Raw genomic sequence first — 15142 nt, forward strand, 5'->3', positions numbered from 1 at the left:
CTTGTGTTTGGTAATCCTGCACCACACCTCAGAAGGCGGAGGTGCCTGCAGCAGGGCCCCTCCAGGGGATCTTCAAGGCATGGGGGGAGGAGGGGTTGGGCAGATCCTGGAGCAAAGGGAGAACAAACAGCCTGTGTCAATGCACTGCTTCTAGCAGCCTTCCTCAGCTCGGTGCCGTCAGCCCACCAACATCATCCCCGGCACAGGTTAGGGAAGGCTGGCTTATGGCCTGGTGCATACAGCAGGGCTGAGGGTGGCAGAGAGGGAGGAAGGGGTATTTTGAATCCTAGGGTCCGCAGATGCACTTGCTCCTATCAGCCTAGCACCTGCTCCTCCCCCCCCCCTCACAGTGCACTCCAGAGATCCCCCCCTTCTCTCTTAAGCCTGGAACTCAGGCAAGAGGTGGAGTCTCTCCTCTGAGGCGGATGGCCTCTGAGGCACAGCAGGAAGTCAAGATACTCTGCCCCTCTTATTCCCTGTGCACATCAGACGACTCAGGGGAGGGGGAGCCAGTGGTGAGCACAAGTTAACGTTGTGCAAGTTAGCAAGTTGGCTATCAAGGCCAACCAGAATTTGTGGACTACTGTTAAAAGCCCTCCCTTCCATCAGCAACTGTTCAGGAGAATCAGACTGAGAAATGATAGGATTGCTTTTTCTACTTGTCCTAATTTTACACACTTTCCTGAGGTAGAAGCGACCTTCGTCCAGCTTGCTCCAGCTCTCTGCAACAAAATCCCCATGTCCCAAAATCTCAAACGGGGTCAGTTTGAAATTCATTACTTTTGTCATCTTTCAAAAGTGACCACAGCTTTGGAAAAAAAGTAAATAGATCAGACCTTTCCATGATTACACAAATGTATTAACATGAGTCCAAAGCCTCCTTACTTTCACTACGTATAATTAATGACAGAATTAATTATCCCACAGAGATGATGAGTCTTACACAGTCCTTTTGTCATGGCAACTTGGAAAATGGATGTGGCACTACAGTTGCTCCTTGGCAATGCTGGGCAATTTGTAATGTGATCTGTTGGAGAGGCACTCAGCGTGGAAACCTGTATGGCTGCAACAGCTGGGTGGTAACTAGAGACTTTCCACTGTCTCACCATGTGGTGGTGGAGTGTGTAAAGAGAAGGAACACTGAAGTCCTTACATTGTACTCCAGGAGATAATTCTCCTGGAGTACAATGTATTCAATGTATTCAATGTATTCAAGCGCAGCTGAATACAGGACAAGAGCTGGTTTTGTTTTGGTTCTTAGCCAGGTCCAGCCGCTCCATTTCCTCCCATTGCTGAGCACTGCTGGAGAATCAGGTGCAGCCCCAAGGCCATGGCATGTGACGGCACTTCCTATCTGTGCAGCCCTTCCTTTGCTAGGGAGAGTGGCTTATACAGCCCCTTGGAAAGCAGCAACGCCAGAAAATCACATGTAGATTTGTGAATAAGGTTACAGGAATTTTCCCTGGATGGATATCCAGTACTCTAGAACAGGAGTGGGCAGAAAGTAGATCTCCAGATGTTTTGGACTATAACTCCCAGCATTCCTCACCATTGGCTATGCTGGCAGGAGCTTCTGGGAGTTGAAGTCCAAAACATCTGGGGATCTATCCTCTACCCACCCCTGCCCTAGAAGCACTGGTCAGTATCCAGCGAGACAGGAGCACTAATGTAAATTATGCTGCGCTAGCATAGGATGCCTCTAGTGCAATGTCAATAGCATTAGCTGGTGCAATGCATTTGCTGGAAAATGCCACCATGCCAGCACCCTTGAGGCCCCATACACTAGCACAACACAATTTATGTCAGCCCTCACGTTGCATTGGATGCTGCCCAATGACCCTGGTCAAGTAACTATCTTTCATATCCCATTGTTGACCTCCTCCTTGCCCACTCTCTCCTCTCCAGCAGGAGCCCAGTCACAGTAAGAAAGCAGGTAGACAGGCAAGAAATAGAGCTGGCTGAACTTTAACTGGGCACCATCTGCAGAGTTCCTCAGTCATGGCACCTCTATGACATGAGAAGCCAGACCACACTGAAATGTGGCAACATGCCACCTGTAATGAGCGGAGTCCCAGCGTCAGCACAAAGGTGTCGTTTGTAACACCCCACATCCCTTCTCCTCCAACCATATGTGCAACCGTGCTTGTGCAGCAGTTCATAGAATCGGTCTCCAGGCTATCAGGTTGAAGGCTAAAATACTTCTGGGCCATCCGCTCCATAAATGTAGATATTATTGTCATATTGTAATTCAGCACCCTTTCTTTGGCTTTTGTGCTGGTGCTCGTTATTGAACACAACATGTGCGAGTCCCATTCAATATACGTTTTTGCTTGGCTGAAGGGACTATTATAGCTGCTCATTCTACCAATGTTGTAGCTGCATCAGGAGGAGCTGAAAAAAATGTTCTGCCTCTATCACCTACTGCAGCTGGACAGCATTTAAGTCCATCAGGTCATATGTTCCCCTTGGAAACTACTGTTTCTAGGTTACACATTGTCTGGAAACCAAACACTTTCCCCCTTTTGTATTGCACAGCACCCTGGGGGACAAGAAATCTCTCAATAATAGCCTGAGTGTAGAAAAGGAAGAAGGGACCGGGGCTGGAACTTTGCTTTGCTTTCTAGTTTCACCCCAGCAGTCCCTACTGCTAAAGAGACAAGCCACTGAAGGTTAATGCAATGGCTTGTCTCTTTGTCAATAAAAACAATAATCAGAAAGCAATGCTTCTGAAAGTAGGTTCTCTCCCACCCATGCGTATCCCAGCTTTGGATCTTCATCAATATCTGGACTTATTTCCAGATTTCACTTGTTCCCATTTCAGCATAGTTGATAAAGGAAAAAGTGCTCTCACATAGAAACACAGTGTAGCCCAGAATAACTAGAAGTTACACTATGCATACCTTGCACAGCCCCACAGATTCTTCTCTACAGTTCAGGCATTACTGGAAGAATGCAAAAGGGGGGAAAGGAATCCTGAGGATCAAAAGGGCTTGACCTTTTGCGGGTATGAAAATCCAGAATTTGGCAAGTGCAGACACAGCATTAGAAGGAAAATGCTGAATAGCAACACTTTGGTAATTCCTGGAGGAAATGTCAAATCCCCATTAAAAGGAAAAAGGTCTCAAGTGTGTCACAAAATCAAGGGTCTATGTGGTAGGGCTGTGCAAGGAGTAGCCCACCCAGGAAGATGCAAGAGAACACTTTGATGGATCTGGTCCCCATTTAACATTCACCTTCTTCCATAGTACCCCTGTTACCACCTCGATACAAACCTCCAAACCCGCACAAGGCAAAGTAGATATGGAGGAAATGGCCTCAGTTGGTTCCCTCTGCTTCTTTGTAACATGTTAAAGAGCTGCCACTGCGTTGATTCTCTGTTCATCACAGTGGCTCGGTTTCCGGGGGGAAAGAATTGCAGCAATGTGGGGGAGAGATCTTTGCTGTTCACAGTAACAGCTGGGGGGCGATTCTATCCCTTCCCCCGCTTTTCCACAACACACGCCCTTAAATTTGGCTGCGTTTTAGGAGAGGGTGGAATTCCCATAGTGGATGTTAGGCAGCTGATCAAGAATGATTCAGGATTCCTCCCACCCAGTCCAGTGTCACACTTTTCCTGTGGCAAGACAGACCCATGAGCTGCACACTGGTCTAAAGTGATCAGAATATAAGAGAGCACAAATGAGTATTTAAGGGGTTCTCTCTGTTACATCACTCCACTCTTGGGTCAAAAACCCACACACAGCTTTGGAACAGAAGAGGAAAAGCTATATGCAGTATTTCATAAAAATCAAACAATATTCATAAACTAAAATTCTTAGAGCCTGACGCTAAGCAAATATCATACAGCGGGCAGGAGTACACCTTTGCTTGAAGTCAGTCATTGTACAGCATCTGACTACACCAGAGGTTCCACCTGCACACATGGAAATCGTTTGCACTGTAGGGCTGATCGCAACTTTGGGTAGGGTTTAGAATGAGAAAATGGCTAGGGAGGAAGAATTATCCCCTCTCCTCTGCATCACTGCTGGAGACACTGCTCCCCACCCTGCAACTTTTAGGTATAAATGAAAACAAAGACAGCTAGTCATGGATCTCCCACGTCCTGTCTTTTCGGCCCGTAGGCATCTCTCACACAAGGGCTGTGTGCCAATTCCACAATGTTGGTTAATGTTTGGACTTGGTCCAATGTTTGTTAATGTTGGTTTTAATTTTTTTTTTACTGTTTTACTGTTTTTAACATTCTTGCTTTATTGTTGCAAGGTTTTATTGTTTTGAATTGTTGCACACCACCTTGATGGCTTTCTAGCAGATAAAGTGGTATACAAATGTTAATAAATAAAATGATAAGCTGAGTCTTAGAATCAACTTGCATGCCTCTGCAGGGGTTCTGGGAACTGTGCTGGCCACAGGTTTTTCCCATTCAACTGTATCCCTGGTTTAGAAGTTAAAACTTCTCACACTCTTTCCTATGGTGCTGGAATATGGTAGCAGTCCCCCTGCCCCCAACACACACACACACACACACAAGTCCAAGTGCAAATTGGAAGTCCAAATGCACCACTGCCATGGCGCTACAGAAGATTCTGGATGACCTACGGCCTTGTTAGTCACTCTGGGATGACATTTCAGCTCACATAGGCACATAGGAAGCTGTCTTATACGGAGTCAGACCATGGGTCCATCTAGCCCAGTACTGTCTACACTGACTGGCAGCCATGGCTCTCCAGGGTTTCAGGTAGGAGTTTTACCTGCCCAACCTGGAGATGTCAGAGATTGAACCTGGGACTTCTGCATGCAAAGCAGGTGCTCCACCCCTGAACTACAGCTTACTCCCCAAAACAGGAGCAGGTAATCATCTCCACTCTGCCACAGTCTATATCTAGGTAGGCAGTGATACCTGGCTAACACAAACAGTAACACAAACTGAACGGATTGATAATATTACTGCTAATTGCACTTATTATGTAATGCACTATGATCCCTCCCTTCCCCCTTCGGTAAGCATCCCCTCCCTCACCTGTGACTTCATGCTGCACTTTGGAGGCACTCCAAACCTCTGAAGTGCAATGTGCAGGCATAGGTAAAGACAGAAGAGAAGTCCAGCTGAATCAGATAAAGGATCTATCTTCTCCAATGTTCTGCCTCCCTCAGTGGCCAGCCAGTTGCCTCAGGGAAGAAGCTGACAAGCAGGACATGAAGACAATAGCCCTCTCATATTGTCACTCTCCCAGTAGACTCCACCTCTCTCCTGATGCCTGGAGCTTCAGCAAGAGGTGAGGCCTTTGTTGCCTTTGTTCTGAGGTTTGGAGGCACTTCAAGGGCCCCTGCATTGCATCATGAAATCAGAGACATAACTGGTCCTCTCCTCTGCATCTTCTGTGCATACCAGAAGACTCGAGAAGGAGACAAGATCCATGGTGACCACAAATGAGAGCTGGATACTAAGGCCAGCCAAATTTGTGGATGTAAACATCCAAAGCAACACATGATCAGCTTCATCACAAAGTGGCAAGAGGCCTTTCTGGGGGTGGCAGAACCTTCAATTTCTCAAGGGCAGGTAGAATTGATTTAGGAACAACAGGACAGAAATTCAGGTATATGAGATAAACAGAATAGAAAATAGTGTTCAAAGAAAATAGAGTGACTTGTCATCAAAGTGTCCTGTGGAAAGACTGGTAGTCTGCGTCAAGATGCTTGAAAGATGCCAGAGTTTATTCTACCTAATGCAGGACTTGCAAATGCAAAGTCAGTCTGTTTCAACTTAGGCCACAGTGATACTGACTTGGTTCCATGGAAATGGGGATACAACCAAGCACAAGTGAGCACACAGGCAGTAGAAGTTACAACCTTTTATTGGGAAGGGGAGGGAATCTCGGAAAAAAGGGGGATAATGACAACAACAAAAATCCATGTAACTTTGAACCACCAAGTCACCTTTTCTTCAGGGTTGAATTTTGAACAATAGCTGGTATGTGTTCAGGTTGGGAAATAAATCCTTCATGTCCTGGAAATATTTAGCTGTCAGATTATAGGATGGGAGAGCAGTGGGCTCTAAAAGGATCAATACAATGGCCATTAAGTGATGTGAATTTGCAGCCCAGACTAGTTGTCTCTGCTCTCTGACCCTAGAGCCTAAGACAAGCTAGCTAAGCAGGCAGTGTGGAAACTATGAGCCAAGACCACATTTAGACTAATGTCAAAGTCCATCATATTTCTAGGACTGTAGCTACTATTAATTGGGAATTTAGGTGTGCGATCCTATGCATGTTTAGGCAGAAAATGTCCTACAACACCCAGCATTCCCCAGCCAACCAGAACGAAGGGCTTTTTTCTATCTAAACATGCATAGGATCGCACCCTATTCGTATAGGCAAGGAGCATGACACAAATGTAGGGACACAGCCTGATTGTCTTCCTAGGGGGCGTCTACATGGCGCCAATTTTGTCATTCATTCTGTCGGAGCTGCACAGTACCTATGCTGTGAATCTCCAACTGGTATGGTAGACAGGGAAGAGTTAATGCGGACTCTCGCAGCCTGAAAGTCCACTATGCTATGACACATTGCAGTTGCTGCAATGTGAACTCTCACCTCTGTGCTGCTCTAAAAGAGCCTTCCTATTTATAGATGCATGCCCTTTTTATTTATAATGCATCCTCCTAGTGGTCTGGTTTGGTCCATGTAGCACTCTACATCCATGGTCCTCAGGTAATGTGTAAAGAGCTCCTCTGATCCCTCTGCTATAGGGCATACTGGAGCATCCACTGGAGCATCCACGGGCACCCTCCAAATTTGGATGCTATAGCTCAGTCGCTTTGGCTGAATTGTAGCATCCCCTTAGATGATACTATGGAGCTCATCATAATAAGGGCAGGTTGCAGCATTGTTACCGGACCAGGAATTGTGGTTCACTACCCGGCAGTATTCAAGTCAGAGAGCCCTGGCTTTTGTCTGGCAGTCCACAGCACCCCGGTTGTGCTCCCGTTTCCGCATTTCTCGGGATATCTGCTCGTAGGAATCAATGTTTCTGTAGCTGGACCGAAGTTGGTCCTGCACCTTGTGTTCCCCCCATATGTCTAGCAGGTCGACTACCTTGTTGTGTTTCCACAAAACTCCCCTGCCCTTGGCCACTGACTCGGAAGCAGCTGTTCTGAGCCAGCGAAGCTGCGAAGCTGTGATTGAAAGTGTGCCTGCTCGTCGTGCCTCAGTAACTGCGCAGCTGTAAGGAAAGAGGAAGGAGCGGGGAGGAGGGAAAAGGTGTCACACAGTGACACCATCAGTAACACCGCCCACCACAAACTGCGGTGTCACTCCGAGGAAGGGACAGACAGCACGCCCCACTGTGGTGAGCGCACAGCAGTGGAAAACATTGGAGCAAAACGCCTCCTTGGAAATCTGCGTTTTCCAGGAGAAAACCATGGATGGCTGCAAAGCGGTGACAGCATCATCTAATCAAAAGGACCTCAACACGCACCCGGCCCGGAGTAAAAGGCTCATGTACATGGCCCCCTTCTCACTCAGAAGAAAACTCTCCTGGAGTTAGGAGTATAGTTGAGCCTTCTCTATTTGCTAATGATCCCCCCGCCTCTCTCAAAAAGAGTTGCAGACCTTGGAAGTACAGCAGGACTTTACATTAGTCCAGAGCAACCCAGGTGGCAACAGCAATTTATTATAAACAGGGGTGTGTTTTTTTTAAACTGTGCTGGCTGTGGAGATTATCACAGAACACCCTCAAACGACACAGCAATTCCAAATACAGGCATTTCTGCAGTGTTTAAGTAAGACTTGTTAGGTCTAGGAACAGTGGTCCTTAAGCAGGAGGCTGCCAAAGTAATAACAGTTCCCCACTTTACTCTTGTGTGGGAGAAGATAAACGATTGAATAACACTGTTCAAGGTGTTCTCCAATCAGTACACCATTCCAGCTGCCAGCCCAGGTCTTCCTAGGGGTGCTTCCAAGGTGAGGCTTTTATGGTGCCATTGTCCTGCTTCATTCACAGAATTTTAGAGGGGGTCCAGACGTCATAGTTCTCCCATGTTTTCCTGCTGCTGCTTCTTTTTCCTTACTGCAGAAAATCCATTGAGGAGAAAAAAAGCCAGAATATCTGCACAGTGCCTTCTCACTGGAAGTGCTAGGAGTCCTCTGACCAGAAGCAGGCTTATCTATGTTGCCCTTCCTTACCTTTTTCCTGTCAAACTTCCTTTCCCAATTTTGGATTTGAAAGTACAACAACCGATTGGGGGAGGCGGGGGGAGGGAAGAGACGGCAAGGGGAGAAGAACGGTGAAGAACTGATTCCAATGCTGCTACTATGGCTGCACCAAGGCTCTGTTTGTGCCACTGGTGCCCAACTGTTCACCCTCCTTACCAGTTTAAGACACCACAGAACAGCCTTCCTCAAACCTTCAGACAGTTTGGACTACAACTCCCAGCATTCCCAACCACTGGCCATGCTAGCTAGAGCCAATGGGAATTGAAGTGCAAAACGTCTGGAGGGCACCAAGGTGGAGAAGGCTGCCACTGAAGAGGATAGCCAGAGTTCTCAAGAAGAGAAGGTAAACTGTTCACCTCGCCAGGCAACTTCAGTGATACTGCCACCTCTCCAGTATGAAGGACACGATCAGGGAGCAATCCTATGGGCCCTAAACATTGCTAGGGAGGCCACAGGATTATTTGGAGTTGCCCTTCTAAGGTCAGAAACAGTGTTCTGACTTTGTAATGGGGAGTCGGAGATTTGATTCCCTGCCTCCTTGCAGCCGCCACAGAAAGAACCGCACTAGCTGACCTCCAAGGTTGGAAAATGGATCTCAGAGAGGGGAAAAGGGGGCGTTCTGGTGGGTGGGGAGGGGAGGAGACTGGAGGAGACCAGCCTCCTTTCCTCCCCTTCTGAAGTGCTTTTGCTGGGTGGGCAAAAAGCCCATCTGGCAAAACACACAATGATTGGAGGATGGGGAGGCGAAGATCGCCCCGCCACTCCGCCCACCCTGCCAGCTTCAGCACAGGAATGCACTCTCAGTCACGTTTACAAATGAAGCCACCAAATAAAGGCCACCGTTATGGTCTTCAGACTCCGCGATGTATAAATATATAAACATTTTTAAAAATTAAGGTTGTCTCCAAGGGCAGACTCTGATTTCTTCATGCCAGAGGGGAAAGCGCTTCACAAGGGCTTCACAATTGTAACATGCCTGCTAGCTGCACCTCAGCAGCAGGCATTTTCCGAACAATATATGCACATTTTATGTGAATTGCCTGTGAACAAAGCATACGCATGTTCACCCGCAGACTTGGCTTACGGTATTTCAGAAGTGCCTTTCAGTCCTCAAGAAGTTTCCCCACTGGGGAAGAAGGCAGTCGGAATTCCCATTTCTATGGGCAGTCTCTTCTTAGTACTTATTAACCGTCAGTCAGAAATACTTCCTATTTCAGGAGGAATGCAAGAATGAAGCAGGGCCATCTCTTTTGCCAAGCCTCAAGTCAGGGTCAGGGAATCGGTGGTCCTCTAGATGTTGTGGACCCCAGCTCCCATCAGCCCCAGACACTATGGCCAGTGGTCAAGAATAATGGAAAATGGAGTCCCACAACATCCAGGCAGGCCACTGGTTCCCGAGGCCTGCCTCAAGAGCTGGCTGAGTAACAGGATGCAGGACCTGAGCAGAGTATGGGCCAGTCTCTGAATGCTCAATAGCTTACAAGTGGGGAGGAGGTACAGGGGAAGAGAGATCACTTCATTTCCATTGTGGAAACATCACCCATCCTTTCTACATGGAGGAAAAAGGAGAACTCTTGACCTTCACTGGTCTGCAACATAGAGATGAGATTCCACAACCCACTGTTTCAATGGGATGGGTCCCAAGAGCACACCACCACCACCCCTTTCATAGGGCAGAACAGGAAAAGGGGAGTGCGTTTCTCCTTCCTATTTCTCCATGAATTCTGTGCCAATGCCCTGCAGGCACCACTGCAAGATAGTATTATTGGCATTCTCTCCCGTCTAGTAGAGAGACACCTCTCCAGGAGGAAAAAAAAGTTTGCAACCCTCAGCAGAAGCCAATGGTGGCTAAGCGCAGAAAAGGGTTTATTTATAGCCACATATCATAGCAAAAAACTTATCGAGACTGCCCCACCAGCTGCCCAGACTGCTGCTGGAATGTGTACACTGTATATAGAGGAGAGATATACATAGCATTTCCAGACATGAACAGTTAGGATTCCACTCGATACCAGCGTTCCACTTCACTGTGGGAGAGGTGAGAAGGAGGAAGACATGGCTACAGATGGACTTGCATGCAGCCTTCTCCCCAAAAGGCAGGGAGCTAAAGTGAATCATGGCAAGGCGTGGAAAGTGTGCCACTATCATTGCTGACACCACATCCTTCATTTTTTTAAAAGAATATTTAAGCAAACATTACAGTTCATTTAATTCCAGGCACTGTAGGCCAGGCTTCCCCAACCTGGCGCCCTCCAGATGTGCTGAACTGCAACTCCTGTTATCCCTAGCCAGCCAGGCCTAGCTGGCCAGGGATAATGGGAGTTGTAGTCCATCACACCTGGAGGGCAGCAGGTTGGGAAAGGCTACTGTTGACAGCAACAGGACACAAATGTCTTGTTCTGAGAGAAACCATGACTTGTATCCCATGTCAATCCTGGTTTGAGTAGACCCATTGGAATGAATGGTACTGTTAAACTAACATTAGATAGAACCCCATGGTCACAACATCGTAGCACTTGCAAAACAGTTTAAAGGGGCTCCTGCCTGCAAGTACGTTCTGCTGTGAGTAAGCAAGACAAGTGGCCACCTGAACTGGCACCTTCGTTTCCCATCCTGCTTCTTTTCCTGCCTCCTCCCCCCTTTACTCAGTGTGTGCGAATAGCAAACTTGCTGAGAACAGCTTAGAACCGAGCACGGGCGAAGATGGGCCAGATCATGTTTGGTACAGCAGCTATGGCACACGGGGTGGTCCCGCTTCTGGTGCCGCAGACACAGAGAAATGTGTGTGTGAAAGCCGGAGGCATGCAGAGCCATAGTCTTCTAGCAAACCATTGTGAGCCTCCAAGATGCCACTCCAAGTCGAGAGAAGGCTCTAGACTTCACTGCTCCTGGCTCACAGAGCTCTGCCCACCACACAAGTGCCTCTCTCTGCAGCACCATATGTAGCTACCACAAAGGTAGGATTGAAAAATCAGCCCAGAGACAGAGAAGAACAAAGACGGGCTCCTCTTCTTATGGTACTTAGACTTCTTATGAGGCAGTGGTGGGGATCCTATGGCCCTCCAGATGTTATGGGATTCAGGGCACAATCCTATGCATGTTTAGACAGAGAAAAGGCCTACAACTCCCAGCCCTCAAACTCCCATCGTCCTTGACCACTGGCCATGCTGGCAGGAGCTGATGGCAGATGGGGTTCAACATCCTCTGGTTGGCCCCAGGTTCCCCACCCATTATAAATAACCTAATCTCACCATGATCCATCCCAACACATGCCAAAGCCACATCTTACTCATGATCAGCTCACCATGGGGTGGTAGATACTACGTGAAGGCTCTTCAATTATTTCCAACAAGGCCACCATGACCCCCCCCCCCCCATGTTCACATGGTGACTACTGATTTATTACATTTTAATCTTGCCCTTCTGTCAAGGAGCTCAGGGTGGCGTACAAGGTTCTTCTCCCTCCACACACACACACGTTATCTTCACAGCAACCCTGTGAGGTAGGTAAGGCTAAATGAGATTGACTAGCCAAAGGTCACCCAGTGAGCTTCATGGCTGAGAAGGGCTAGAACCAAATCTCCTTGCTCTTAGTCCAATGCTCCCCGATCCGGCACCCTTCAGATGTGTTTGGGCTACAATTTCCACCATCCCCACCCAGCATAGCCATGCAGGCTGGGGATGATTGGAGTTGTAGTCCAAACACACTTGGAGGGCACCAGGTTGGGGAAGGCTATTCTAACCACTTTACCAGATCAAGCTCTCAAAAACAAGGCTCCCACTGACTTCAGTTAGATGAAGAATTAATCACCCCTCCCACTCCCCAAAAACTGAACAGAGATGTCAAAAACAATTTGTCTTTTGGGGGACAATTTTCCCCTAATATTATCCCTTTAAGCTAGAGGGTTTATAGGCTTTTCCTCTCCACCTCAGGTAATGGAGGCTCCACACTTAATTGGGAGTAAGTCCCAGTTGTCTTCTGGGCCAAATTGAAGGTGTTGGATTTGACCTTTAAAACGCTATATCGTTCCAGCCCTGTCTATCTCAAGGAGCACCTCCAGCAACACCAGACAGGCCGCTCAACAAGATCATCCTCGGATGGCCTTCTCTCTGTCCCATCAGCCAGGACAGCTAGGCTGGTGAGGATGAGGGAGAGGGCCTTCACTGTGGTGGCCCCCCCTCTGTGGAACTCCCTCCCTAGGGAACTCTGCCATGCCTCCTCTTTAATGAGTTTCTGCCACTCATTGAAAACTTGGTTGTTCAGGCAGGCGTTTGGGGTGGGTTAGGGTATTTTTTAGGAAGATGATATTTTAATGTGTAATTTTACTGTTTTACATTGTTTGTACTGTTGCACATCATCCAGAGTGGCCGGGTGACCGGCCAGATGGGCGATTAAGAAATGTAATAAATAAATAAATTTAATAAATAAAAACTGAGCTCAGTGGGATTTACTTGCGAGGAGGCACGCACAGGAGTCGGCCGACGAACCTCTTCGAACGCAGGTGCAGTTCTGAGAGGAGCGGCCGGCGTTCGTGCTGCACAGTAAACCCAGCCCTTGATCGGGATCAGGGTCGTCGCTATCGGGGCAGCAGCAGCGAAGCTGGAAGGAAGCCAAGGAAGTTCTTCGAAGGCGATTTGGCCGCCGCGCCCGTCCACCCGCAGGCGGCCAGGCTGCACAAAGCCTCATCCAAACAAGGCACTTCGCGCGCGCACGCCTCGCCTCTTCCGCGCCGTTTTCTTTGCAAAAGGTCTGTCCCACGCAAGAAGCGCCTCCCGTTGCTCTACGCTCTCCTACGACTGTATGGTCACCGATTGTTCTTGCAATCCTCCCCCTCCCCCTCCTCCATTTGGCCACCTACGTTTTACGCTTCCAAAACAGTACCTCTCATAGTAACATACTTCCCCTCGCCCCAGTTACCGGTTTTCTCGTCCTCTCCCTCTCCCCGCGTTCAAGCACACAATGGCACATCCCCACGCGGAACGTGCCGTGAATGCGCGTGCACGTGGGCGGGGCGCACGCGCCCTCTTCGGATCGGATGGATCGATCGACGCCCGCCGCCCGCGCGAGGGGTGAATGGCAGTTCCCCGTCCGTATAAGCGCCCCCCGCCCCCGCCCGTGGCTCGCCACAGGTTGAGCCGGGGCGAGCAGGTCTTTGCTGAGGAGGGATCCGGGGGCGCGGGGGGCGATTCCGCAACAGCCGGGGACTATCCCGGGCTAAACCGTCCCCCACCATCCGAAGAGGAGCGCGCGCGCGTCTTCGGCAGCTTCCCAATTCCAGAAGGGCTCCCCGCGCCTCAAGCCGCCCACCCGTTCCCCGGCGATCCGACAGCACGTCCCCCCAACGCACCTCCCTCCCTCCGCAAGCACAGATTTTGCATCGACGGTTTCTAAGCCTCAGACCAAAGCAGGACAATCGGGTCCCCGAGCAGCACTCATTTCAGACGCAGCTTACCGCTGAGTCTGTCCATGGTCCGGAGCATGAGCTCGCTCGCCCGCCCGCTTCTCGGCGAGGATCGCTCGGCTCAGGCACCGCTTCGCCCGATGGATGCGCCCCGCTCACAAACGTCAACCTTTAAACCGGCTCCCGCAGACCCGTCCCTCCCTGCCGCTCCCTCCGCGTCAGGACACGCGGGGTCTTAGCGCCCTTCCCTCGCGCCGCGCCGCTCCACTCCCGCCGCCAAGCGAGCCTCCGCTGGGGCAGGGGCTCGGCTCCGGCCGCTCACCCCGCCCTGCCGGATCAGGTGCGCCCATCTGTACACAATGACAGCCGCCCCCGCCTGCTCAGCGCCGCGGGCGAGCCCCTCCTGGCGCGCGCGCGCTGGTTTCTCCCCAAGACCTTTGGCACAATGACCTCACCGTGTATCAGCATCGCCTGCCAGGGCCAGCCCTGCGCATGAACCCCTCCCTTGACCGCTCTTTCTCCCCATGGGTGCCCGCCCCCCACAGTCCTCCTTGCTTGCCCCCATTCTCTTTCTCTCTCCCTCTCACATACACACCACTCACAGCTATTCTTGCATGTACTGAAGTGGGCTGTAGTCCACACAAGCTTCCGCCATAATTCATGTGTTAAGGTGCAATCCTATGCATGTTTAGGCAGAAAAACTCCTACACTCCCAGCGTTCCCCAGCCAGCATAGGAGGACTTTCCCCCCTCTAAGCATGCATAGGATTGTGCGCTTAATCTTTATGGTGCCACAACATTTCAATGGTAGTCCTAGGAATCTTCTTTCTTCTGCCACTTCATACATGTTTTCCTACATCAGAGGTGGGGAATGGGTGGCCCTCTAGGTGTTGTTGGACTGCAACTCCCATGAACCTTAGCCAGCATAGCCAATGGTGGGGGATGATGGGAGTTGCAGTCCATCAACATCTGGAGGGCCACATGTTCCCCATCCCGGTTCTACATGGTTTCCCACACTTCTGTGTAGGAAACTCTGGGCATCAGGCAGCATACATTGCCAACATGTGAGGAATGTGTGTGTGTCTATTTTGTCACCTGTCCGGTCATGTGGGAAGGTGTACCTCACTATTTTGGACTTCAGCTCCCATCTGCCCCAGCCAATGGTCAGAAATCCTGGGAGTTGTAGTCAGGATGGCACCTGGTTGGGGAAGGCTGGTGTATACCCTTTTCCTCAGCTGGACTTCCCTGCAGGAAAGCCAAGCCATCTGTCTGGAGGAGGCTCTGACCGGCTCTGCATCATCTCCCCAAGACCCTTCTGTATCCAGTGTGCAGCCAGCCCCATTCCTTGCAGAGTTAGATGTACCTAAGCCAACTGAAATCAATGAACGGAGTAGGCACATCCACCTGCATATATTAGGGACTATAACCCTACTCAAATTAACCCTCTCTACTTGATGGAGCTTTGGAGAGGGCTGGCCCAAGACATTTTGCGCAAGATGGCACACAAATGCACAGTTCTGCACACAGAAGC

The 15142-nt window shown here is 49.6% G+C and overlaps 1 protein-coding gene across 1 annotated transcript in view; it reads right to left on the minus strand.

Moving 5' to 3' along the window:
• AFAP1L1 (actin filament associated protein 1 like 1) overlaps positions 1-13921 on the minus strand; it is a 97682-nt gene extending 83761 nt beyond the window's left edge. The window contains exon 1 of the mRNA XM_084838672.1: positions 13664-13921. Coding sequence (XP_084694798.1) covers positions 13664-13691 — 28 coding nt within the window. The 5' untranslated portion in view covers positions 13692-13921. The remainder of the gene's footprint in view (positions 1-13663) is intronic.
• Between the last annotated feature and the right edge of the window lie 1221 nt (positions 13922-15142).

This window comes from Heloderma suspectum, chromosome 2 (assembly GCF_057233095.1).
Source record: "Heloderma suspectum isolate Gila_16-S chromosome 2, 16-S_ref, whole genome shotgun sequence".
Taxonomy (NCBI): domain Eukaryota; kingdom Metazoa; phylum Chordata; class Lepidosauria; order Squamata; family Helodermatidae; genus Heloderma; species Heloderma suspectum.